The 27,663-nt window shown below is 41.3% G+C and overlaps 3 protein-coding genes across 3 annotated transcripts in view; 2 read left to right on the top strand and 1 right to left on the bottom strand.

Moving 5' to 3' along the window:
- LOC125739602 (NACHT, LRR and PYD domains-containing protein 12-like) overlaps nucleotides 1-27,663 on the bottom strand; it is a 926,911-nt gene that overhangs the window by 726,849 nt on the left and 172,399 nt on the right. Inside the window, exons 13-14 of the mRNA XM_049009876.1 lie at nucleotides 20,915-21,031; nucleotides 20,688-20,775 (exon numbers count right to left, since the gene is read on the bottom strand). Coding sequence (XP_048865833.1) covers nucleotides 20,688-20,775; nucleotides 20,915-21,031 — 205 coding nt within the window. The remainder of the gene's footprint in view (nucleotides 1-20,687; nucleotides 20,776-20,914; nucleotides 21,032-27,663) is intronic.
- LOC125739612 (E3 ubiquitin/ISG15 ligase TRIM25-like) overlaps nucleotides 1-27,663 on the top strand; it is a 110,651-nt gene that overhangs the window by 2,058 nt on the left and 80,930 nt on the right. The window contains exons 3-13 of the mRNA XM_049009903.1: nucleotides 5-238; nucleotides 405-564; nucleotides 956-1,015; nucleotides 1,550-1,609; nucleotides 3,318-3,377; nucleotides 4,354-4,413; nucleotides 6,479-6,538; nucleotides 7,035-7,094; nucleotides 8,214-8,273; nucleotides 8,770-8,829; nucleotides 9,945-10,004. Coding sequence (XP_048865860.1) covers nucleotides 5-238; nucleotides 405-564; nucleotides 956-1,015; nucleotides 1,550-1,609; nucleotides 3,318-3,377; nucleotides 4,354-4,413; nucleotides 6,479-6,538; nucleotides 7,035-7,094; nucleotides 8,214-8,273; nucleotides 8,770-8,829; nucleotides 9,945-10,004 — 934 coding nt within the window. The remainder of the gene's footprint in view (nucleotides 1-4; nucleotides 239-404; nucleotides 565-955; nucleotides 1,016-1,549; nucleotides 1,610-3,317; nucleotides 3,378-4,353; nucleotides 4,414-6,478; nucleotides 6,539-7,034; nucleotides 7,095-8,213; nucleotides 8,274-8,769; nucleotides 8,830-9,944; nucleotides 10,005-27,663) is intronic.
- Nucleotides 1-27,663, top strand: part of LOC125739621 (tripartite motif-containing protein 16-like protein) — a 50,700-nt gene that overhangs the window by 15,847 nt on the left and 7,190 nt on the right. The gene's annotated exons all lie outside the window — the stretch shown is intronic.

Genomic DNA, 27,663 nt, shown 5'->3' with positions numbered 1-27,663 from the left:
ACAGAGCTCAGCACAGTCAGCAGTGAAGGACAGCAAGAAGATCTTCCTTGAGATGATCCGCTCCATTAAGAAAAGACGTTCTGATGTGAAAGAGCTGATCAGAGATCAGGAGAAGGCTGTAGTGAGTCTGGCTGAAGGACACATGGAGAGACTGGAGCAGGAGATTGATGAACTGAAGAGGAGACACTCTGAGATGGAGCAGCTTTCACACACAGAGGATCACATCCATTTCCTCCAGGTAACAGAACAGCTACTTTGGCAATAAGAAAACCAGAATATTCAAATGGATATATGTTCTCATTTGTATTTCAACTGGTCTATGTCAGATAATAATGGTCCTATTAATTTCATTCCAATAAACATTTGTGTTAATGAAACTGATTTATCTGACTACCTGTCTGTAGAGGTGCCAGGATGTTCCTGTCACCCCTGAAGCTGGATTTGGACCCAGAATATCAGTCAGTTCACAAAGCTGTTTTGGGAATGTGAGGAAGGTCATTTCTGAACTGAAGGATCAACTGGAGAATGTTTGCGAAAAAAAAACAGCAGAGATCCATCACACAGGTTAATAAATAAATACATTTTCCAGTCTGTTCATGTTCATGTTAACACAGACCATGCAGAGAGAGTATGCAGTACAGTCAGCCTCACGTTTGTGTGAAGTCAGATTCAGTTTTCAAAAAGTGTAAGTCTTTGTGAAAACTGATGAAAGAGCTCCACATTCTACAGGCTGCAAAACCCAGGTTGCATAAATCATGTCTCTTCTAAATTATTGAATCCAAAAATCTGTAGGATGTGTAACGTACAATGATTTTCAATTTGTTAAAATGCTTGTTATTGTCCATCCCTCATACTGACAATACCCTACTGCTGGTGTCTCCACAGTGAGTGAAGTTCATCTCCCACAAGTAAATTCCTTTTACTCACATCCCTGTTTCTCTCTGTCTCCTTCTAGTTACCAAAGACACCATCCCACCAGTATCTGTGCCCACGACCAGATCAGAATTCTTACAATGTGAGTCTGTTCACACACACGCTTCTCTCTCCCTGTATGAGGTGGAGTGTGTTTTATTGTGTTTTACTGTGTTTTACTGTGTTTCATTTTCTTCTGCTAGTGGAGCTTCTCTTTCTCTCTCCCGCTGCCTCCTGGTCTTTCACATTTACATGAGCTGTTCATGTCAGTAACCTTTGAATCCAGTTGCAATGCAATGCGAAGCAAGGCGAGTTTATTCAGGGTGTTTTTGCACTGCGCCAGGAACGGTACATTTGGTACTTCCCCTTTTCCACTGACTTCCGGTCGAGTACCAGTACCAGAAGTTCCATTACCCAAAATACCATTTCAGCAGGAGTACTTTTTTGGTACTTCAGAACTTTGGGGTGTATGACGTGTGTATGATGTGTAACTTACACTGATTTGCAGTTTGTTATAATGCTTGATATTGCCCATCCCTCTACTCTACTGCTGTTGTCTCCATGGTGAATGAAGTCCATCTCCCACAAGTAAATTCCTTTTACTCACATCCCTGTTTCTCTCTCTGTCTCTTTCTAGCTACTGAAGTGACCATGTCACCTGTATCTGTGCCCAGGACCACAGCAGGATTCTTACAATGTGAGTCTGTTCACAAGCACACTTCTCTGTCCCTGTATGAGGTGGAGTGTGTTTTATTTAATTTTCTTCTGCTAGGAGAGATTCTCTTTCTCTCTCCTGCTGCCTCCTGGTCTTTCACATTTACATGAGCTGTTTATGTCAGTAGCCTTTGAATCCAATTGCAAAGCAAGGAAAGTTTATTCAGGGTGCTTATCCACTGCACCAAGTACGGTACATTTGGTACTTTCCCTTTTCCATTGACTTCCAGACAAGTACCGGTACCAAAAGTTCTGTTACCCAAAGTACCATTTCAGCAGGTGTACTTCATTGGTACTTCAGAATTTTTCGGGTGGAACTTGCAAACACGTTCACTGTTGATCTTAAAGACAATTTAAAAATCCTAAAAGCCAAACAAATAAATACTTAACTAAAAAAAAAGTTGCATTGTAGAGGTAGTGTATAACTGAATTCTTGCTGATTTAATCTATTGAAAAGCTGCAACAATCAGTAATGTTTCAAGTCCTGATTGTAATGAGCTGACAGTGTTAGCAGACCTCAGGTCTTCAGGAAGCTTGTTCCACAGACAGGGAGCATAGAGACTAAAATCTGCTTCATGCTGCTTGGTCTTGAGTCTGGGACACTGAGTAAGCCTTTCCCAGATGAGCGCAGGGTCTGAATCCCTCATAACATTCAAGGAAATCAGAAACAGATTAAGGTCTGAGACTTTTAGTGCTACAGTATATACACAAGTAAGAATATTTCAAAATCAATCCTGTGATGCACAAGAAGCCAGTGCAGTGATTAAGGACCTGTGTACTATTCTCTACTTCCTTGGTGTTAGTTAGGACTCTGATGGCAGCATTCAGGGTGAGCTGTTGCTGTCTGGTTGATTTTTTGGTAAGACATCTGAAGACACCGATACAATAGACTAGCCTGCTGACAATAACCACATGAATAAGCTTTTCTGTATCTTGGTTAGACAGAAATCCTTTAAGGTGGTGGGAGGCTGATTTTGGAATTGCCTTTATATTATGTAGCTGTTATAATTTAGGTCTCAGTCTAGAAGTGCACCAAGATGTCTGGCTTGGTTTGTCGATTTTTGTGTCCATGAATCAAGGTGAGCACTGACTTTCAGTCTTTCTCTTTTGGGGCCAAAATAATGTCAGTTTTTTTCTGTATTCAGTCATGCAACATTCTGGCAAATCTACTGATTGACTTGTTCAACGTACTTTTAATTGAATCTAAGTGGCTATACTGACATGGTGACACCATAATGTAGAGTTGTCTTGCATTTGGATAATTATGGTTAGAGATGTTACAGTATAATGTTTGCGATGGGCTGGCCCCCCATCCTGGGTTGTTCTCTGCCTCGTGCCCATTGCTTCTGGGATAGGCTCCGGATCCCCCGTGACCCAGTAGGATAAGCGGTTTAGAAAATGGATGGATGGATGTTATAATAATCCAGTACTTGTGAAAAATGGGGACAGAGCTTCACATACTACAAACTGCAAAACTGAGATCACATGAATCATGTTTTTTTCTGCTATAAAGAACCCAAAATCTGTATATGTAAGTTGCAATGATTTGCAGTTTGCTAAAATGCTTGTTATTGTCCATCCCTCATACTGACAATACCTTACTGCTGTTGTCTCCACAGTGAGTGAAGTCCATCTCCCACAAGTAAATTCCTTTTACTCACATCCCTGTTTCTCTCTCTGTCTCTTTCTAGCTACTGAAGTGACCATGTCACCTGTATCTGTGCCCAGGACCACAGCAGGATTCTTACAATGTGAGTCTGTTCACACACACGCTTCTCTGTCCCTGTATGAGGTGGAGTGTGTTTTATTTAATTTTCTTCTGCTAGGAGAGATTCTCTTTCTCTCTCCTGCTGTCGCTTGGTCTTTCACATTTACATGAGCTGTTTATGTCAATAGCCTTTGAATCCAATTGCAAAGCAAGGCAAGTTTATTCAGGGTGCTTATCCACTGCACCAAGGAACATTCAAGGAAATCAAAAATAGATTTAGGCCTGAGACCATTTAGTACAGAAGTAATATTTTTAAATCAATCCTATGATACTCAGGAAGCCAGTGCAGTGATTAAGGACCTGTGTAGTATGCGCTACTTTATTGGTGTTAGTTAGAATTCTGATGGCAGCATCCTGGATGAGCTGCAGCTCTCTGACTGATTTATTACCAAGACCTGCAACGACACCATTACAATAGTCTAACCTTTAGAAAATAGACACATGAACAAGCTTTTCTGTATGTGGTTTAGACAGAAATCCTTTAAGATGGTGGGAGGCTGATTTTGGAATTGCCTTTATAGACCTGTTATGATTTAGGTCTCAGTCCAGAACTACATACAATATTTCTGGCTTGATTTGTAGAATTTTCTGTCCTTTATTCATGGTGAGCAATGAGTTTCAGTCTTTCTTTTTCGGGGACTTGCAAGTCCCACCCCAAAGTTCCAAAGTATTAAAAAAGTACCCCAGCTGCAATGGTACTTTGGGTACTTGGGGCTTGTGGTTTTGACATACTACAAGCTGCATAATCCAGATCACACAAATCATGTTTCTTCTGCCTTATAGAACCCAAGAATGTCTATGATGTCTAACCTACGCTGATTTGCAGTTTGTTAAAATTCCTGCTATTGTCCCTCATAATGATAATAGCCTACTGCTGGTGTCTCCACAGTGAGTGAAGTCCATCTCCCACAAGTAAATTCCTTTTACTCACATCCCTGTTTCTCTCTATCTCCTTCTAGCTACTAAAGTGAGCATGTCACCAGTATCCGTGCCCAGGACCACAGCAGGATTCTTACCATGTGAGTCATTTCAGACAAATGCTTCTCTCTCCCTGTATGAGGTGGAGTTTGTATTATTTTGTTTCATTTCTTCTGCTAGTGGAGCTTCTCTTTCTGTCTCACTGTTTCCTGGTCTTTCACATTTACATGAGCTGTTTATATCAGGAGCCTTTGAATCCAACTGCTAAGTAATGCAGCTGGGGTACTTTTTTGATACTTCGGAACTTTGGGGTGAGACTTGGAAATGCGTTCATTGATGATTTAAAAGACAATTTAAAAAGCCTAAAAGCCAAACAAACAAAGAAATACTTAACTAAAAAGAAGTTGCATTGTAGAGTCAGTGCATCACTGAATTCCTGCTGATTTAATCTGTTGAAAAGCTGCAACAAACAGCAATGTTTTGAGCCCTGATTATAATGAGCTGACTGCGTCAGCAAACCACACATCTTCAGGAAGCTTGTTCTACACACAGGAAGCATAGAGACTAAAATCTGCTTCACCCTGCTTGGTCTTGTGGTGCATTCAATTACCTCTCCGAAGTCGTAAATTCCGAGGTGCGTGACGTCATGTCCGACAATCTCCCATTGGAGCTACACATCTCGGAACAAACATGGCTGCCTCCACAAACACGCTGTTGTGTGTTGTTGTTTTATATTTTAGCAGATTTGGAGTAAGATTCATTTTTCCAAGAGACAGAAACAAGAAACTCAAACTAGTCAAACCACATTAAAAGTTTTACAATATTTTAATAGATCCATAGTAATGTTCTTTTTTCGAGAGGAAAACAAACTACAAACAAACAAAAGGAATTAACAAGTCTGGTAAAAACATAAATTTGCATCCTAGGATACTGTTTACGGTCATGATATGATAGTGTCTAAATCAACTGTGTGCAATTACATTTATAACTATTGATACATTTCACTAAATAAACATTATAAAATATTTATAAAACAGAATTATTGTTGACTGTGTAAGCAGCCATGTTGAAATGACATCACAGGGGAATCTCAGACAACAAATTTCTGTCTGACATCAATGTTAGAGGCATGTTTCCGACAGGAAAGTGACGTTTTTCATGAGGTTTTTATCCGAGTTACAACTTGGAGAGAGATAATCAAACACATGACTGAATCTGGGAAGACTGAGTAAACCTTTCTTAGATGAACTCATGGTCCGAATCCCTCATAACATTCAAGGAAACCAGAAATAGATTTAGACCTGAGGTAATTTAGTAAAGAAGTAACATTTTAAACTCAATCCTGTGATACTCATTAAGCCGGTGTAGTGATTAAGGACCTGTGTAGTATGTGCTACTTCCTTGGTGTTAGTGAGGACTCTAGTGGAAGCATTCAGGGTGAGCTGTTCTTGTCTGGTAGATGTTTTGGCAAGACCCGTGAAGACACCTTTACAATAGTCTAACCTTCAGAAAATAGACACATGAACAAGCTTTTCTGTATTTTGGTTAGACAGAAATCCTTTAAGGTTGTGGGAGGCTGATTTTGGAATTGCCTTTATATTATGTAGCTGTTATAATTTAGGTTTCAGTCCAGAAGTGCACCAAAATTTCTGGCTTGATTTGTAGATTTTTGTGTCCATGATTCAAGGTGAACAATGACTTCCAGTCTTTCATCTTTGGAGCCAAAATCAATTATGTCCGTTTTTTCTGTATTCAGTCATGGAACATTCTGGAAAATCTGCTCATTGATTGGTTCATTGTACTTTTAATTGAATCTAAGTGGCTATACTCACATGGTGACACTATTATATAGAGTTGTGTTTCTTTTGGATAATTATGGTAAGAGATGTTATAATGTTCCAGTACTTGTGAAAAGTGGTGACAGAGCTTCACATACTACAAACTGCAAAACTGAGATCACATGAATCATGCTTCTTCTTCTATATAGAACCCAAAATCTGTATGATGTGTAAGTTGCAATGCTTTGCGGTTTGCTAAAATGCTTATTGTTGTCCATACTTCGTAATGATAATACTCTACTGCTGTTGTCTCCACAGTGAGTGAAGTCCATCTCCCACAAGTAAATTCCTTTTACTCACATCCTTGTTTCACTCTGTCTACTTCTAGTTACTAAAGTGACCATGTCACCTGTATCTGTGCCCAGGACAACAGCAGGATTCTTACCATGTAAGTCTGTTCACACACTCGCTTCTCTCTCCCTGTGTGAGGTGGAGTGTGTTTTACTGTGTTTCATTTTCTTCTCCTAGTGGAGCTTCTCTCTCTCTCCTGCTGCCTCCTGGTCTTTCACATTTACATGAGCTGTTTATGTCAGTAACCTTTGAATCCAGTTGCAATACAAGGCAAGTTCATTCATGGTGCTTTTCCACTGCACCAGGTATGGTATATTTGGTACTTCCCCTTTTCCACTGACTTCCGGTCGAGTACCAGTATCAAAAGTTTCAGTACTCAAAATACCAAGCAGGAGTACTTTTTTGGTACTTCGGAACTTTGGGGTGTATGACGTGTGTATGATGTGTAACTTACACTGATTTGCAGTTTATTATAATGCTTGATATTGCGCATCCCTGTACTCTACTGCTGTTGTCTCCATGGTGAATGAAGTCCATCTACCACAAGTAAATTCCTTTTACTTACATCCCTGTTTCTCTCCATCTCCTTCTAGCGACTAAAGTGACCATGTCACCTGTATCTGTGCCCAGGACCACAGCAGGATTCTTACAATGTGAGTCTGTTCACACACACGCTTCTCTCTCCTTGTATGAGGTGGAGTGTGTTTTATTGTTGTCTTCTGCTAGGGGAGCTTCTCGTTCTCTCTCCTGCTGTTTTAGACAGTGTTAAAGACCTCAGGTCTTCAGGAAGCTTGTTCCACAGACAGGGAGCATAGAGACTAAAATCTGCTACAGCCTGCTTGGTCTTCATTCTGGGACACTGAGTGAATGTTTCCCAGATGCCCTCAGGGGTCTGGATGCTTCATAACATTCAAGGAAATTAGTGCCATTTAGTGCCTTTTACACAAGTAATATTTAATTATTAATCCTGTGATGCTCAGGAAGCCAGTGCAGTGATTAAGGAGCTTTGTGATATGCTCTACTTCCTTGGTGTTAGTGAGGACTCTGATGGAAGCATTCTGGATGAACTGCAGCTGTCTGACTGATTTATTACCAAGACCTGTGAAGACACCATTACAATAGTCTAATCTTCAGAAAATAGACACATGAACATGCTTTTCTGTATCTGGTTTAGCGAGAAATCCTCTATGTTTTTAAGGGGGTGGGAGGTTGATTTTGTAATTGGCTTTATGTGACCAAACCTGCACCAAGATATCTGGCTTGATTTGTCGATTTTTGTGTCCATGATTCAAGGTGAACAATGACTTTCAGTCTTTCATTTTTGGAGCCAAAATCAATAGTGTCAGTTTTTTCTGTATTCAGTCATGGAACATTCTGGAAAATCTGCTCATTGATTGGTTCAATGTACTTTTAATTGAATCTAAGTGGCTATACTGACATGGTGACATCATTATATAGAGTTGTGTTTCTTTTGGATAATTATGGTAAGAGATGTTATAATGTTCCAGTACTTGTGAAAAGTGGTGACAGAGCTTCACATACTACAAACTGCAAAACTGAGATCACATGAATCATGTTTCTTCTTCTATATAGAACCCAAAATCTGTATGATGTGTAAGTTGCAATGCTTTGCGGTTTGCTAAAATGCTTATTGTTGTCCATACTTCGTAATGATAATACTCTACTGCTGTTGTCTCCACAGTGAGTGAAGTCCATCCCCCACAAGTAAATTCCTTTTACTCACATCCCTGTTTCTCTCTGTCTCCTTCTAGCTACTAAAGTGACCATGTCACCTGTATCTGTGCCCAGGACAACAGCAGGATTCTTACCATGTAAGTCTGTTCACACACTCGCTTCTCTCTCCCTGTGTGAGGTGGAGTGTGTTTTACTGTGTTTCATTTTCTTCTCCTAGTGGAGCTTCTCTCTCTCTCCTGCTGCCTCCTGGTCTTTCACATTTACATGAGCTGTTTATGTCAGTAACCTTTGAATCCAGTTGCAATACAAGGCAAGTTCATTCATGGTGCTTTTCCACTGCACCAGGTATGGTATATTTGGTACTTCCCCTTTTCCACTGACTTCCGGTCGAGTACCAGTATCAAAAGTTTCAGTACTCAAAATACCAAGCAGGAGTACTTTTTTGGTACTTCGGAACTTTGGGGTGTATGACGTGTGTATGATGTGTAACTTACACTGATTTGCAGTTTATTATAATGCTTGATATTGCGCATCCCTGTACTCTACTGCTGTTGTCTCCATGGTGAATGAAGTCCATCTACCACAAGTAAATTCCTTTTACTTACATCCCTGTTTCTCTCCATCTCCTTCTAGCGACTAAAGTGACCATGTCACCTGTATCTGTGCCCAGGACCACAGCAGGATTCTTACAATGTGAGTCTGTTCACACACACGCTTCTCTCTCCTTGTATGAGGTGGAGTGTGTTTTATTGTTGTCTTCTGCTAGGGGAGCTTCTCGTTCTCCTGCTGTTTTAGACAGTGTTAAAGACCTCAGGTCTTCAGGAAGCTTGTTCCACAGACAGGGAGCATAGAGACTAAAATCTGCTACAGCCTGCTTGGTCTTCATTCTGGGACACTGAGTGAATGTTTCCCAGATGCCCTCAGGGGTCTGGATGCTTCATAACATTCAAGGAAATTAGTGCCATTTAGTGCCTTTTACACAAGTAATATTTAATTATTAATCCTGTGATGCTCAGGAAGCCAGTGCAGTGATTAAGGAGCTTTGTGATATGCTCTACTTCCTTGGTGTTAGTGAGGACTCTGATGGAAGCATTCTGGATGAACTGCAGCTGTCTGACTGATTTATTACCAAGACCTGTGAAGACACCATTACAATAGTCTAATCTTCAGAAAATAGACACATGAACATGCTTTTCTGTATCTGGTTTAGCGAGAAATCCTCTATGTTTTTAAGGGGGTGGGAGGTTGATTTTGTAATTGGCTTTATGTGACCAAACCTGCACCAAGATATCTGGCTTGATTTGTCGATTTTTGTGTCCATGATTTAAGGTGAACAATGACTTTCAGTCTTTCATTTTTGGAGCCAAAATCAATAGTGTCAGTTTTTTCTGTATTCAGTCATGGAACATTCTGGAAAATCTGCTCATTGATTGGTTCAATGTACTTTTAATTGAATCTAAGTGGCTATACTGACATGGTGACATCATTATATAGAGTTGTGTTTCTTTTGGATAATTATGGTAAGAGATGTTATAATGTTCCAGTACTTGTGAAAAGTGGTGACAGAGCTTCACATACTACAAACTGCAAAACTGAGATCACATGAATCATGTTTCTTCTTCTATATAGAACCCAAAATCTGTATGATGTGTAAGTTGCAATGCTTTGCGGTTTGCTAAAATGCTTATTGTTGTCCATACTTCGTAATGATAATACTCTACTGCTGTTGTCTCCACAGTGAGTGAAGTCCATCCCCCACAAGTAAATTCCTTTTACTCACATCCCTGTTTCTCTCTGTCTCCTTCTAGCTACTAAAGTGACCATGTCACCTGTATCTGTGCCCAGGACAACAGCAGGATTCTTACCATGTAAGTCTGTTCACACACTCGCTTCTCTCTCCCTGTGTGAGGTGGAGTGTGTTTTACTGCGTTTTATTGTGTTTTATTGTGTTTTACTGTGTTTCATCTTCTTCTGCTAGTGGAGCTTCACTTTCTCTCTCCCGCTGCCTCCTGGTCTTTCACATTTACATGAGCTGTTTATGTCAGTAGCCTTTGAATCCAATTGCAAAGCAAGGCAAGTTTATTCATGGTGCTTTTCCACTGCACCAGGTATGGTATATTTGGTACTTCCCCTTTTCCACTGACTTCCGGTCGAGTACCAGTACCAGAAGTTCCATTACCCAAAATACCATTTCAGCAGGAGTACTTTTTTGGTACTTCGGAACTTTGGGGTGTATGACGTGTGTATGATGTGTAACTTACACTGATTTGCAGTTTGTTATAATGCTTGATATTGCGCATCCCTCTACTCTACTGCTGTTGTCTCCACAGTCAGTGAAGTCCATCTCCCACAAGTAAATTCCTTTTACTCACATCCCTGTTTCTCTCTGTCGTTTTGGGTGTTTTTCCACTGCACCAGGTACGGTACTTTTGGTACTTTCCCTTTTCCATTGACTTCCAGTCGAGTACCAGTATCCAAAGTTCCAGTACCCAAAGTATACCATTACATCTGCGGTGCATTTTTGGTACTTCAAAACTTTTGAGTTAGACTTGCAAATGCGTTCATTGTCATTTTAAAAGGCATTTTAAAAAGCCTAAAAGCCAAGCAAGCAACAAAAAGTTAACGAAAAAGAAGTTAGATGCAGTGTATAACTAAACTCCTGTTGGTTAAATCTATTGAACAGCTGCAGGAAACAGTAAAATTTTAAGCCCTGATTATTCTGAGCTGACAGTGTTAGCAGACCTCAGGTCTTCAGGAAGTTTGTTCCACAGACGGGGAGCATAGAGAGTAAAATCTGCTTCGCCCTGCTTTGTTTTTCATGCTGGCAACACTGACTAAACCTTTCCCAGAATAACAGGAGGAGAGTATCAAAGACAACGAACTCACCAATTTACATTAACACCACAACCATATCTGCCCTACGAGACACACAGACACGGGCAGCTTCGGAATGCTAGGCCCCTCCCATCAGGAAGAGGCCAGTCAGGATTGGTTAGATCTTCCACTGGAACACTGAGCACCAATGATGGGTTGCCTTAAATTTCAAATGGATAGGGCTTAACAGTCAGGAGCAGCAATCCTGTTCTTGACAGTTCCGGTAAAAGGAGAAGAAAAAATAAATCTGATATATACACTCTCTTATGCATGTATATGCACTATAATCACGTGGTGACACCATAATGTAGAGTTGTGTGTCATTTACTTAATTGTGATGAGATTTTGATAACACTTTACTGAAGTCCATGTTTTTAGTAATTCATAGTGCATTATAATGCATTCATAAAGCATTATAAACATTGCTGTAAATATTTATGAAATGGCATAACATGAACATGATAAAGCTCTCATCTATAATCTATTATAGATACCTGCATAATGCAATACAAAGCATCCTTTATGTTTAGCCAACTATTATAATGCATTACGAAGGTGTCTGTGGTGCATTATGGATGACTGCTGCATCAAGCATTCATTATGTATAATACACATGGCTATAATTCATTCCTTTTCAAAAATTTTCATACCCATGTTTACAATGCTTTATGAATGCATTATTATTTGTTATGAATTAATTTTCAATTACTATTTATATGCCCTTACGTAAAATGAGATTTTATAGTGTTCCATAATCTGAGGAAATGGATGCATGTAGATGTTGAATGGAGAGGCTCAAGAGTGGACCCTTGAGGAACTCCACACGTAATTTTCGTTCACTCGGATTCATAATTATCCTTTTAACACAAAGTAGTCCCTGTCTCATCAATAGAATTCAAACCAATCATTTATCTATATCGTATCATGGTGCCATAAAGACCCACCCCTTTTTCTACTCCGTCTGGCAGTATCTTATAGTCGAGCGCAGCACTGAGATCCAATAATACCAAAACTGAGATTTTTGGTTCATCACTTCTCAGATGTCACTTAAAACATTAACAAGTGGACACTCATTAATGTGGTGTGGTTGAAATCCAGAGTGAAAAGCTTCTAAGGTCATTGTTTTGCACCATGAAAGAATGATATTGCAAAAGGAAAATTCCTGATAGATGGACTTGTTCTGAGCTGAAAAGTGAGCCTCAATAAGCAGAAGTAACTGGAGTCTCCAGATAACCAACCTTTCCTTGAACTGTCTGATCTTTCCTTCAACTGTCTGATCTTTCCTTCAACTGTCTGATCTTTCCTTCAACTGTCTGATCTTTCCTTCAACTGTCTGGTTCCTCCTTTGGCTATAAGATTGCATTTGTTGTTCGAGGAGCAGAGCACGAGATGCATGATTGCTGAGTGTCTGTTCCCTTTGAGCTCATCGAATAATAAAGATTGTTAAACACTTAAACATCCCACTTCATGGTGGTGCTTCATGAGATGCTGGGCTTCGTCATGGGATTAATCGGGATTAATGGGATTAATCGCTCTTCCTCTTGCTTACAGACTCCTGCCAGCTGACATTGGACCCCAACACAGCACACAGATACCTGTCTCTGTCAGAGGGGAACAGGAAGGTGACATGGGGGGCAGAGCAGCCATATCCTGATCATCCAGAGAGATTTGACTGGTGGGACCAAATTCTGTGCAAAGAGAGTTTTACTAGTCACGCTTACTGGGAGGCTGAGTGGAGTGGAGGTGGAGCTGAAATAGGAGTGACTTATAAAGGAATCGGGAGGAAAGGATGGAGTGATGACTGTCGGCTTGGAATGAATGACAAGTCATGGATGCTGAGCTGCTCTCCTTGCCGTTACTCTGTCTGGCACAATAATAAAGAGATTGACATACCCATAAAGCCCTCAGACTCCCGCAGAGTAGGAGTGTATCTGGACTGGGAGGCTGATACTCTGTCCTTCTACAGAGTCTCCTCTGAAGGACTGACCCTCCTGTACAGCTTCACCTCCTCATTCACTGAACCCCTCTGCCCAGCATTTTGGGTTTATTATGCAAAATCCTCCGTGTCGTTGTGCATGCTGGGATAGCTCACTGTGTGCTGGAGGAATCATTTTTACCTTATCAGAGTGTCTCATGTTGCTACTTTTCCACGGCAAAAGCTAAAATCTCTGCTTTTTAACCAGTATAACCTTTTTTACTCTGTAAGTGTAATGCATGTTAGGCAAAAATAAATAACTGGGTTCAGCAAGCTGAACAGACATGTAAAATGCCGCTCAAATTGTAATTGTCTCTCTAATGTTTTTCTCTCTAATTAAAATGTCATGAACCGTAATCCTCATGGGGAGTGGCGGCTTTTCCCTTCCCCTGTATAAGTACATTTTATATATTTCTGTTTACATTTGTGCTCTGTCATATTTGCTACCTGTACACTGACAATAAAGGCTTCCTATTCTATCCCATTAATGTCCTGGTTCAGCGCTGCCCAAAGCGTAACTGAGTAACAGACTTAATCCACGCTCTCTGGTGACTGAGCGCAGCAGCCTGATATCGCAGCGGCGACACTTTTGCTTATAGAGGGCAGCTTCCTAATCTGACATTTTGTTAAATGAAAAATCGACAAGATAATAACGTACCTCACCCCCAACACCCACCCTGAGGGAACTGAGTACACATAAATCACATAACACGATTAAATGACTTTATTATAGTATTTATTATAATTATAGTGTACGGTGTCTCTCTCACCCCTATTAAAATATGGGAAAGGAATCATTAAAAACCAAAGTCCTTACTACGTAAATTAATACCAATAAATAATTAAATAAGTAACTAATTTTTTCAATAGAAGACGATACATATTTTTACTTCTTACAGTAAAATAGGGATTAATTTGAGACGACAGAACCTCACGTCCGCCCCCTACTGCCGCCCTGAGGTAACTGCGGGTTTCCCGTCGGTCGCAGCACGTGAGACGCTGCGGTCCCTCAGTTAACGTCTCCATCACAACACGTCAGATACATTTAATGGGTACATTCATTATTTAATGTGCAATAAATCATTAACCTGTTAATATATTTCTAAAATGAAAATACTACAACTAAAACGAAAATGTTAAAATATTTTTACAGAAGTGGATTAGGGCCATGTGGAATAAAATTCAGAGAATTCTGAGAAAACATTCAGAATTGTGAGAACAAAGTCTGAATCCTGAGATCACAGTCAGAGGCTGGCTGCAAACCTCAGGCCACATGCAAGATACCGAGCAGAGCACACAGATGTCCGTCCTTGTTCAGGGTATAAGTGGAAATGTGAGTGTTGGTGGAAAGTGACAGAACTGGCGGCATTCATGTCTATTCCTGGAGTTTCAGAAGAAGCCAATGCACGTTTGGAAGAGCAAAAAGTAAGTGAAAAAGTAAATCTTGGTTGTATTATTGTGCCAAAATGTTTAACATTAGCAATAAAATTTGAAGTAAGCTTCAATGTTTTGTGTCCAAGTGAGCATGTAACATGTAAATCAGGTCTGTGATGACTTTAAACATGATGTTAACCTGTTCAGGTGATAACTGTAACTGTACTAACTGTAATGACCCACTGTGTGCCATTGTTCAGTGTTTCATGTCAGTAGCTACGCTTACAAGGTACAAGGTTTTTGTGAATCGCAATACAGTCAGAATGAAATATTTACCTGATCACCAAATAAAGTGACCTGGTGGATACGTGTGTATGCAAGGGTAAGAGCTTTGTTGTCTCCGGATGCACGTCAGGACAGTAGACACTCCGCAGGTCTGTCTTCTGACCCACAGCTCTACAACACAGCTCTGCTTTGCAGCTGCCATATTTCCCATTAAACAGTGTTATGTGTGAAATCCACTGCAACAGCCAAAGCTCAGGAAGGCTTAAGCTGCTAATGTGTGTAGATACTGTGGTCTCACTGCCAAGACAGTATGCTTCCGCTATTACAACATATCTGAATGTATGGCTTATTACAATCACATTCATAATAATACGACATCAGCAAATCGATGTTTAGCAGAATATCTAGTGATGGTGTTGGTCTTGCTATAATTAGCACAGATGTTTGAACAGATGCCAAGATCCTCTGGGACTGTGGTTTCAGTCTTTGCTCCATGTCTGTGGAGTTTACATGTTCTCCCCATGTCGTCGTGGGGCTTCCTCCAGGTCCAAAAATAGTGATTTAGAGTTATCATGTGTGAGTCTGCCTGAGAGTGTCAGTGTGCCTGTGAGTATCAGTGTGCCCTGCAATGGGTCGGCACCCCATCCTGGGCAGCTTCTACAAAAGGCTCCAGTCTCACACAACCCTGAACAGAGTTTTTTGGTGACATAGGCAGAAAAGGGAAAAATGCCTTGTCGAGTCGTATGCTGTCTCACGGTTTATACTTCGACAGCGTTCCATAAAACTGAGCATTGCCATAGCGGGCTTCCCAGTTATTTATGCCGTGTCCCTGTTTTCTACCCTTTACCAAGCAGGCCTGGTCTCTGTGCCTTTAAAGCAGACATACTCACATGCACACAGATAGATGTCATATTTCACACCCAAAAACACACTTTTATGTGTACTGCTAATATTTAAAAGTATACTTGTGCCATTTAAGCATGGTTACAAAAATTGCTGAGAAATGCATTTCAATAAATGACAGAAGGATGAAAATCCTTTGATCTCAAACATTAGTATTTAATCACAAATACACATTATACCCTGATACATAAACAGCAGTTTTTACAGTCAGGAGAAATTAAAAATGCCAGCAGAAATGGCAAACTAATCAAAGATCTCATATAAACAGCATACAACCAGTAGATAACATAAAACCTGTGTAATACGCCAGAGCTACTAAGCTGAACTAACCACATGAGACCTAAATGGTGACCACGGTCATTCCGGGTCTAACGGTACCATTGGACTGAGCAGTTTAGATCTTGTTCTATTGCAGATTGTGGGAGAAAATAAGAGAAATGAGAATCTTCTGACCTAAACGGACAGATAATCCTTTCCGCTGTATCAGTATACATGTGAATAATAAACAAATTTAATTTTTATTAAATGTATTTCATTTTATTAAAGTGTATTGTTCTTTCGAGAGGAGTATAAGCGAAAGTTTATTGCCATTGAAGAAAAAAAATCGATTGGCTTTGCGTGTCCTTCTAAAATTCAATTCAATTTCATTTCTATGGCGCATTTTTTACATTACAATTGTCTCATAGTGCTTTATATTTTCCCTGCCCAAAGTCCCCCAGTGAGTAAAACAGAGGTGAGAGTGGCAAAGGAAAACCTGCCTAGAAGGAAGAAACCTTGGGAGGAACCAGACTCAGAGGGGGAGTCCATCCTCCAGGGGGCAGCAGAGGACGTCAAATGTACAAGATGACAGAGTCATAATTTACACTGTCCAGATTTTAAGATGTGAGTCTCAATACAATAGAGCAGGCAGGAGAGACGTCACAGGTAGCAGAGGGATAGCCAGGGATAGGAGGGAGCATAAGTAGGAAGGAGAGGAAGGTGGGAACGCAGGTATGGGGAGGCCCTGAAATGTCAGGACTCCAATATCACAAGGGGGTGTGAAGATAGAGTGACATCACCCACGGTTCGGTTCATCCAAAGCCAATGGCACCGATCCCCACCCAGCTCTGCATATCACACTGAAGGCCTAACTGGAGGTAAGCAGCTAGCTAGAACGTTTTACTCCAACACCAATTCAAGACTGAGTAGGTATTATTTCAATTTCAATGGAAGACCAAGTCAGTGAGTAAGTGGTTGAAAGACCAAGACCAGACTCAAGTGACACAACAGACTCAAGGGATCAAGTAACAAATCATTAGCGGTCAAGGTGGTAGGCAGAGGGGGGGGGAGGGTTAAGGAGGGTGTTAGAAGTGAAGGAGAACTTGAATGTGTGTGGTGATGATAAGTTGGGAATGATGACAGAAGTGACTGGAACTCCATGGGATGATATCAAAGCCACTCCATAGACACAGCAACACCGAAATACACACAGACATCAAAGCCACTCCATAGATACACAGACACAGCAACACCGAAATACACACAGACATCAAACCCACTCCATAGATACATAGACACAGCAACACCGAAATACACACAGACATCAAAGCCACTCCATAGATACACAGACACGGCAACACCGAAATACACACAGACATCAAACCCACTCCATAGATACATAGACACAGCAACACCGAAATACACACAGACATCAAACCCACTCCATAGATACACAGACACAGCAACACCGAAATACACACAGACATCAAACCCACTCCATAGATACACAGACACGGCAACACCGAAATACACACAGACATCAAACCCACTCCATAGATACACAGACACGGCAACACCGAAATACACACAGACATCAAACCCACTCCATAGATACACAGACACAGCAACACCGAAACACACACAGACATCAAACCCACTCCATAGATACACAGACACAGCAACACCGAAACACACACAGACATCAAAGCCACTCCATAGATACACAGACACAGCAACACTGAAATACACACAGACATCAAAGCCACTCCATAGATACACAGACACAGCAACACCGAAATACACACAGACATCAAACCCACTCTATAGATACATAGACACGGCAACACCGAAATACACACAGACATCAAAGCCACTCCATAGACACACAGACACGGCAACACCGAAATACACACAGACATCAAACCCACTCTATAGATACATAGACACGGCAACACCGAAATACACACAGACATCAAAGCCACTCCATAGACACACAGACACAGCAACACCGAAATACACACAGGCATCAAACCCACTCCATATCATTTCATTACATTTTATTTTATTCAGAATCAGAATTCACTTTATTGGTACAATTGCATTTACTATGAATTTGCTCTGGCATTACTGGTGCATTAACAAACAATATATAAAAAAAAAAAAACATTTTGCATGAGTTTGGCAAAGTGAACAAACATTTATTTCATAAAATTTATTTCTGTCTAACATACGTCACACTTCAGACAGAGTAAAAAGTGTTATACTGGTTATAAAGCAGAGATTTTACCTTTTTGCCGTGGAGAAGCAGCGATATGTGACACTCTGATAAAGTAAAAATGATTCCTCCAGCAGACAGTGAGCTATCCCAGCATGCACAGCGACACGGGGGAGTTTGGATAATAAACCCTAAACACTGGATAGAGGGGTTCAGTGAATGAGGAGGTGAAGCTGTACAGGAGGTTCAGTCCATCAGAGGAGACTCTGTAGAAGGACAGAGTACCAGCCACCCAGTCCAGATACACTCCTACTCTGTGGGAGCCTGAGGGCTTTAAGGGTATGACAGTCTGCTTATTATTGTGATGGACAGAGTAACTGTCAGGAGAGCAGCTCAGCATCCATGACTTGTCATTGGCTCCAAGCTGACAGTAATCACTGTCTCCTTTCCTCCCGATTCCTGTATAAGTCACTCCTATCTGGGCTCCATCTCCACTCCACTCAGCCTCCCAGTAACAGCGACCAGTCAGACTCTCTCTGCACAGGACTTGGCTCCAGATGTCAAATCTCTCTGGATGATCAGGATATGGCTGCTTTGCCCCCCATGTCGCCTTCATGTTCCCCTCTGACAGAGACAGGCGGCTGTTTGCTGTGTTGGGGTCCAGCGTCAGCTGGCAGGAGTCTGTAGGCAAGAGGAAGAGCGATTAATCCCATGACGAAGCCCAGCATCTCCATCATTATCACTGTCACACCTCACACACTCACTAACACAGAACTCGCTCCAATACACACATTTTATTCTCAATATACTCATGTAGCCGCCCGAGTCTGCGGCACTCCGGCTGCCCCCTGCGCTGTGAGACACGCCGCGCTGAGAGACTCGCTGGGGACCCAACTGCACTTTAGCCTGCGCTCTATTATTCTGTACGATACATAACATATAAAAACGAAGCAGGAATTGAAGTATGTGAAATACCTCAGGAAATGTCGGACGCTGCGCGATACCGGCAGGAAGACGGGGCGAAATGATGCGCATACTATATTAATAGCCTTAATTACAGGTAAATAAAATTATAAACAGCATTAATCAAACATGTTAGACATGAAATTGTACCCCATAGAGTACCACTATGAGTTAATTTGTCTTTACTTCAAAATAAGAACTTCCTTCAAACTCCTTCGGACACATACCCCCCTCCAGCAGCGTGCAGCGCCGACTAGTGATGTGTCGGTCGCGAACGAGCCGCTCAAAAGATCCGGACATTTTTATAAAGCAAAACGCCTCCGCGGGTCAGCGCTCCATACTGCTTTGACTGTGACTGAAATTTCTGTTAATGGCGTGTGAGTCGCGCGACCGATCACGTGATTAGTCAGACAAGGGGGGAGGCATTGCGCGTGCTGACGGTGTACAGGTACAGAGCACGAGGGAGGGAGAGGAGAGAAAGAGGGAGTGTGGTGCGCGAATAATAGGTAAGATGAGTGATAGTCGGACACGCGAAGCGGCATTTGGATGCATTTTAATAGCTATGATAACTCAAAGGCAGATGCACAGTTTGCAAGATGAAGCTGTCATTTCGAGCACGATCCACAAACAACCTTCACAGACACTTAGGAACTGCGCATCCAACAGTTCAGATGGAAGGAAAAAGACAGGCTAGCGTGCCTGCTACTGCCAGAAGGCGGATCAGCCCGTCTAAGCTGAGACACTTAGTCTTTCTGCCCCAAAGGAAATGATAAATGTTACACTGTTAGAAAAATGAGAGGTAGTTCTTATACAGTAGTGGATAGAACCTAAAACTGTTGGATGCTGGTGTTTTGCACGTTGTAGTTCATTTTTTATTTTTTATTATGATTTGTTATTGTTTGACTGTTATGAATAGATGAAAGACAAAAACTGATTTTACACTTACATAATATTCAATACACGTGTAGTAATTTTTCAGGTTTTTACATTTAATCTCTTTATACCAAACACAATGTAAAATTATAGTATTTAGGAAATCATAAGGTTTACTACACATGTTAATCATGCGTCAAAACAGAGCTGAATCCGACTGAGGCAGAAGTAATAAAATGAAGAGTCATTTGGGAGCCGGAAGAGCCGACTCTTCTTGGTGAGCTGAGCCAAATGATCCGACTCACTAAAAAGAGCCGAAATTCCCATCACTAGTGCAGACTGAGGAGACGTTCGGTGTCACAGCCAGTTTGGGGAGATTACGGGTGCTGTCTTAGGACAATATTAACAAATCTCAAAACAGTACTACTACAGAAGTTCCCAGACTCCCATTGTTATTTAAGAAAGTCGTCATCTTTAAACCCAAAAAATGAAAAAGAAAAAAAGCAGACAAACATCACAATAATTGTGTGAATGTTTTCATAAAGTAGGACTGACAGTGTTAAGAATAAAAACATGCAAACAAACTTACATTTCTGGATCCCTGGTCTGGTCCTGCACTCTCCACTGTGGTCCACACTATAGCAGAAGCAAAATGACATAGTGCTGCTGTATCCATTTATTTAATTGTTGCATTTTCTCCACAAACAGGAGTCTATAGCAGGACAGACACACATTCTGTACTCACTTCAGTTTCTCCAGTTTACAGCTGGGATCCTCCAGTAGAGCAGAGAGCAGCTTCACTCCTGAGTCTCCTGGGTGATTGTAGCTCAGGTCCAGCTCTCTCAGGTGTGAGGGGTTTGACCTCAGAGCTGAAGCCAGGGAAGAACAGCCTTCTCCTGTGATTCTACAGCCTGACAGCCTGCAGAGAGACAGACAATATCTCTCCAATAAATAAAAACACCTCACCACTATGAGTATTACTTTTAATTAAATGTGATGACTTCAATAAAGCTTTCAGCAATTACACATTACAGTGTGGAATATGCAGTGATATTGACCTCAGTATCTCCAGTTTACAGTGTGAATCCACCAGTCCAGCAGAGAGCAGCTTCACCCCTGAATCCTGCAGGTCATTGTCACTCAGGTCCAGCTCTCTCAGCTGAGAGGAGTTTGACCTGAGAGCTGAAGCCAACACTTCACAGCATGTCTCTGTGAGTTTACAGCTGTCCAGCCTGGAAAAGGAAACGTGTTAAGATATAAATACATACATCACACACAGGTATATCAAATAAAATATCAAAATAAACATTTTTAGTACAATTAGACATGTAGCATATAGCTGAAATATCAGTTATTTTGTTGTTTCCTTGTCCTAGTCAGAAATGCAAATAGTTTTTACTTGAGACCTTACAGGGTGAGTTACCCTAAGACTCTGTAATATATGCATAAGTATTTTTATAAAGCTCTGAGCAGCGCTGGGGCTCAGTGATCAGCACTACAGCCAACCCAGGGATTCTAGGGTTTTGGGTTCAGTTATGCCGATGATACGTGTAAGTGTATATGTTTCTGTGGGATTGAATATCAAGAAGAGCTTAAGTTATTTTGATTATATTTTTCTATGACTTTTGAATTGCTGACACTATGACTGAAATCCTTATTTTCTGTGTTGCTGTACCTGAGAACCTGTTAAATTTCCAAAACACAAATCAGACAATTATCAATCCAGTCAGACAGGGATGAAATAGTGATGCTTTATTCATCCCCCTATTAAAATAGTGCTGTCGCCTCTCTGATCTTGCTCTCTCTGACACACACATACAGGTCAGAGTGCAGGGTTGGCCAGCATCCAGCCCCCTGAAGCTGGGGGGTAAGGGCCTTGCTCAAGGGCCCAAAACCAGCATCACTCTGCCGGCCAGGTATTTAAACCGGTGACCTTCTGACCACAGACACAGAGTCCAAACCCACTGAACCACACACCACACCAAGAATGTTAAAAAATATAAATATCCTGTAGTATCCAGAATTAAAAAGAATTTCTGGGTGTCTATATAAATACACTCTAATTGTTCTGATAAGATATAAAAGCAGTATCATGAATAACATCTGTACTTCTTTAGCAACAGACGGACGTAAGATCACTTACAGAGCTGTCCTAGATTTCTTGATCACAGGCAGCAGCCTCTGAAGACCTTCATCTGATCTGATGTATTTCTTCAGATCAAACACTTCCAGCTCCTTATCTGACATTAGTAACACAAAGGCCAGAGCTGACCACTGTGCAGGTGAGAGGTCTGCTGCTGAAAGGCTTCCTGAACTCAGGTATCTTTGTACCTCCTCTATTGGAGAATTGTCACCCAGTTCATTCAGACAGTGGAACAGGTTGATGGTCCTTTCTGCAGATAAATTCTCCCGAATTTTCTCCTTGATGTACTGGGCTGTTTCCTTAATGTTATGCGAGTTGGGTCTTGTCTCTCCCAGTAGTTTTTGTAACAGAATTTTACTGGAATCTGTTGAGAGGCCAAGGAGGAAGCGGAGGTAGAGGTCCAAGTGTCCATTCTTGCTCTTTAATGCCTGATCTACTGCAGTCTTCTGCAGGTCAGCTGATGAGTTTGACAGAAACACATATAAAGCAGCGAGATACTCCTGGATGCTCAGATGCACAAAGCAGTACACCTTCTCCTGGTACAACCCATACTCCTCTTTAAAGACTTCTGTACACACTCCAGAGTAAACTGAAGCCTCTGTGACGTCAACACCATTCTCTGTCAGATCTTGCTTATAAAATATGAGATTGCCTTTCTCAAGGTTGTCAAAAGCCAGTTTACCGAGTTTCAAAAGGAATTCCTTGCTGTATTCCTTAAGCTTGGTTTCATAGTTTTTCATATACTTGTCATGTTTTAAACTCATCTGAAAGATCAGGAAGTGTGTGTACATTTCAGTCAAAGTCCTTGGAATTTCTCCCTTCTCAGTCTCACTAAAAAGCCTTTCAAGGACAGTGGCTGAAATCCAGCAGAACACAGGTATGTGGCACATGATGAAGAGGCTCCTTGATGATTTCACATGTGTGATAATCCTGCTAGCCAGGCTCTGATCACTAAATCTCTTGCTGAAATACTCCTCCTTCTGGGCATCACTGAACCCTCGTATCTCTGTCACCTGGTGGACACACTCAGGAGGTATCTGATTGGCTGCTGCTGGCCGGGAGGTTATCCAGAGGAGAGCGGATGGAAGCAGATTCCCCTTAATGAGGTTAGTCAACAGCACATCCAGTGATGTTTTCTTTGTTACATCAAAGCAGCTCTCATTCTTCTGAAAATCTAGAGGAAGGCGACATTCATCCAGACCATCAAAGATCAACAAAACTTTGTACCTACACAGCTCAGTGGATTCAAGCGATTTCAATTCTGGGACAAAGTGGTGAAGCAGGTCAATCAGACTGTATTCATCCTTAATCAAGTTCAGGTCCCGGAAAGGAAGAGCAAAGATGAAGTGAATGTCCTGGTTTGCTTTTCCTTCTGCCCAGTCAAGAATAACTTTCTGCACAGAGACTGTTTTCCCGATACCTGCGACCCCTTTTGTGAGTACAGTTCTGATAGGTGTCACACGCCCATATAAGGGTTTAAATATATCATTGCACTTGACTGTAGCATCTTCTGTTACCCTTTTCTTGGCTGCTGTTTCAATCTGTCTCACTTCATGTTCATCACTGACTCCTCCAGCTCCCCCTTCAGTTATGTAGAGTTCTGTATAAATCTCTTTGAGAAGTGTTGGCTGTCCTTCCTTAGCTTTCCCTTCAAATACACACTCAAATTTCTTCTTCAGATTACATTTGATTGTGCGCTGATACTGCGACAGAAGATGCCCTGAAATGAAATGAGAGCTTTTCAAAAAACATTTTTTACTCAGTTAAGCCAAATTAAATCAAATTAAATAAATGAACTGAAATGTAAACACATTTTTTATAAACTCTTTTTCTGCAGTAAATCAAACACACACTGAATGAGGTACAGCTCTTACGCTTCTCCAGTTTGTCAGCGAGATCATTTTGCTCCATGGTCCTCAGGATGTACAGTGTGATCTTCAGAGCTCCGTCTCTACCACAGGTCTTCTGCATCTGACCATCACTGTCCAGGTCATTGTCCTCCTCCAGCTGAGGCTCAGAGCATTCTGGGTCATTCTGATCCAGGTACCTTTTGAATTTCATCAGCTCATCCTTCAGAAACGTTTGAGCTTTTTTCTGCAGTAACTGAAATGAACAGTTACAGTTTAATTATCGTCACTCCAGGCACCATATCTTTTCATTTGTGAATTATGCTGCATTCCATTTCAACCCAATTCCAATTCGGAGCTCCTAGTGTGAAATTTCAACTGGAACCCTGAAGTCAGAATTCCAGCTCGTGAAGTTGGGGAAACCTACACAACTTCGACTGCAGAATTCGAAATGGCTACTTTACATCAACTGAAGTTAAAGCTGTAGTTTTGCAGTATTTTTTAGCAGTTATGTAATATTTGTTGCTCATTAAATTGGATGTACGCACCATTTTCTGTGGACGTGTTGCTATGGTGTTTTTATGTGTAAAATATCACGTAACGTGTTATCAGCTGGTACTGCTAACAATGGCTAAGAATTAACCTGGTTTGAACAGGAGCCCGTTTCAGAAAGCGGGATTTCTTGCTTAGCTGAATAACTAATAAAGAACAATAAAATAACTTTAGGTTAACCTGGGTGTGACGTCATTCCTAGTTCAGACTTCAGATTTCCGAGTTAAATGGAATGCAGCATTAGTTGTAAATATCTTCTCGTTGACAGGATGAACTACCAATTGTACATCTGTAGAAGATATATGTCAATTTAGATAAAATATAAGAAAATATACTTCAGTAATAAATGCACACCTTGAAGATGGATGATAAGTCTCCTTTATTCACTCTATTCACTCCGTCCCTTTGAATACAACACAAATATCCAATTATTATATTGTTATTTAAACAGATGTAACTGCCATCAACATTTTCAGCTTATTTCATTAGGGCGGCTTCCTGACATCAGCTTGCTTATGACAGTATAATAGAAGCAGTGACACCTAGTAGCAGCAGAGAGAGACAGCAGGTAGCAGCCATGAGAGATGGTTTGGCATGTAGCTCCCAGTCACTCAATGACATTCACTGGTTACTTCTTGTAAACTGTTTAACGTGATTTCAAACAGATTTCAACTTAATTACCATAACTATCAGGGAGTGGAATTTTTTTTTGGGGGGACAAACTTGGCTTCTCCAATTTAGGGCCCCCCAGCTGATCTTTTTTTGCAAAAAAAAATACATAGATCAAATGTTCACACCAAACCATTTATATAATAATTTTGATTACAATAAAATGTATAACAATATAACAATATACAAATTTTGCATGATACCCCCCCCCCCCCAACAGCATTCCTGTTCCCCTTTTGGCTCCCAAAGCAGCTCGCTTAACTCCAAAGGGATTTATTCTGTCCCTTGTTTCCAGGGTTAACACTAGACTGCCTGTAATACTCAGGGGCTTCCTGTCTCTTGCTGGGCTGCACCTCAGCCTCCAGCAGGCCCAGGCTCTGGTGTGACCTCTGGCAGCTCCGTAGGGGATATATATATGGGGATCAGGAGGAGTTCGAGTATTGTGGGGTGAATGTTTACTGAGAGATGAGAGATGCCTTACTGGAGGGGGAGACGGCTTGACGCTGGGGGGAGTCCTGGGCTAAGTGTTGAGCTAAATGGAAGCCCTTTATCTTTAGCAGATCTTTACGTTGAGTTGGTGCCCAATTTGGGCTTCGTTTTGGGGTCACTCAGTTAAGGGTGGCAGCGATTAGTATATTAATTCTCCCTTTAGTAGATACCTTGGTACCGTGCTTGTTGATGTAGTGACTGTGCGTGGGTGGTTTCAGTTTCTGTATTGTTATTAATAATAATAATAATAATAAAATTAATTGTGTGTGTGTAATAATAATATTGCAGTGCTGAGGTGTGAAGTGTGGTTTTTGCCGTGATAAACCTGGTATCTCTATAAGGTGGTTTTAAAGGGGTAGGTGAGTATTGTGTTTCTAAAACCTGCTTTTTATGCTCTATCTGTTGTGCTGTTAGCAGAGTCCCCGCCTGCCTGCCTTGTTCTTGTGTCGCCATCATAGGCCTGGGGCGATTGGGGGAACAACTGCCTCATGGACATGGCCTGGTGGCTCCGACCCAATAGTAGACTGTGAAGGGATTCTTTTATTGGGATAGTTACACTCTTTGCCATCTGCTAGCTGGCAGTGAATGTGTATGTTTTTTATTTGTATAATAAACTGAAAAATACAAGCCTTCAGGTGTTTGGAGTGTGTGGACTGTATCATACCAGCACAACTAGTTGGAACCGAATTTGGGGGGGGGGGGGGTCCTGGTGACCTATTTTTACATCAGGTGGCAGAGTCGAGGCAGATTAGGATTATTGGGGTAAAATGTCCTCCTTTGGGGGGGGGGGTTAAAGTGTGTGTGTGTGTGTTTAGCCCCTTTCCCTTACATGTGACGTTCATCACATACGTGACGTGACTGAGATATATAATATAAAGTGTGTGTGTGAATTTTATGTATATGAAACGTAGGAAATCTTTAAATTTATAAAACATTCCTCTTGAAGCTAAGAAGGCAGATAAAACCTTTGGAAATTCTGGGTAATGAGAATATTAGTGTTATTTTTAAATTCTTTAGAGAACTGTAATTTTACTGTGTATACATCACCTGTAATGGCATAAAACGCCTCTTTAACTGCCTGGACTCGCAGGTCTCCTGGAAAAACAATGTAAACCCGAAGGAAATATTTCAGGCCCAAACAGACTCTGCGAATTGCCTGGCAAACTGTACTCTTTGATATTTTACACATCGCCTACAGTGTACAAAAAATATCTCAAGGCAATGCACACTGTCTGTGTGGCTGTGAGAGCCCGACTTCACCTAGTTGGACTTCTACTATATGGAGCTAATAAATCTGTAAGATATAATATTCCATCTCGGCTGAAGCGGTATCTTTCGAAAAGAATATCATCCGGCAACAATAAAGGATCTTGCTGATCGTGCAAAAGCCTCTCAATCTGAAATTCCCTTCTTATTATTTGTGCGCCGATTGCAGTTGGTCGCTCATCCATGAATGGCGAGGCCATGAAGGAACGTATTTCTATGCACGGGCACTGATTAAGTGTGTGAGCTAATACTTGTTTACGTAGAACAAACCTGGGGCCTGTACTGCGAAGCGGGGTTACTGGCTTATCAGGGTAACTTGTCAGATTTAAGGTAGTCTGGGCAAAATGTAAATGAACGAATATGAAGTCCATTTAAACGGTGGTACGTTAAATCCAACAAGTCAGTAACCCTGCTTCGTAGTACAGGCCACTGCTCCGAGCAGGTTTGAGGATTTGGATGTGCTGCTATGACAACACATCCAGCAAGGGTTTCAAAAAACCGACAGTTCCAGGATCATACCAAACCTTCAACAATTACACCCGGCTAAACGAGTAATGCATGTACAGAAAACACCCCCCTGCTCTTTACTAGTGTTCCCCTGTGTTTTGTTGTTATGGCCTTTTGACCCCTCGTGGTTCCCTTATTATCTGCTCTGTGTTGTTATAAATAAACCCCTGTCATGTTGGAGCCGCACTGTGGATCGTCATCCTTTCCTCACCTGCACCATCCCCCGATCCCATGATAACTAGCTAATTAGTAACAGGCTCTGTTCCATTAAACATGTTCAAACTGAAGCCTCAGTCTGATCAGAGCTAAAGAGCCCATGAGAATCTATTTATTA

This window comes from Brienomyrus brachyistius, chromosome 4 (assembly GCF_023856365.1).
Source record: "Brienomyrus brachyistius isolate T26 chromosome 4, BBRACH_0.4, whole genome shotgun sequence".
Classification (NCBI taxonomy): domain Eukaryota; kingdom Metazoa; phylum Chordata; class Actinopteri; order Osteoglossiformes; family Mormyridae; genus Brienomyrus; species Brienomyrus brachyistius.
Note: the sequence above shows the minus strand (reverse complement) of the source record. Positions and strands in the feature narration are given on the sequence as shown.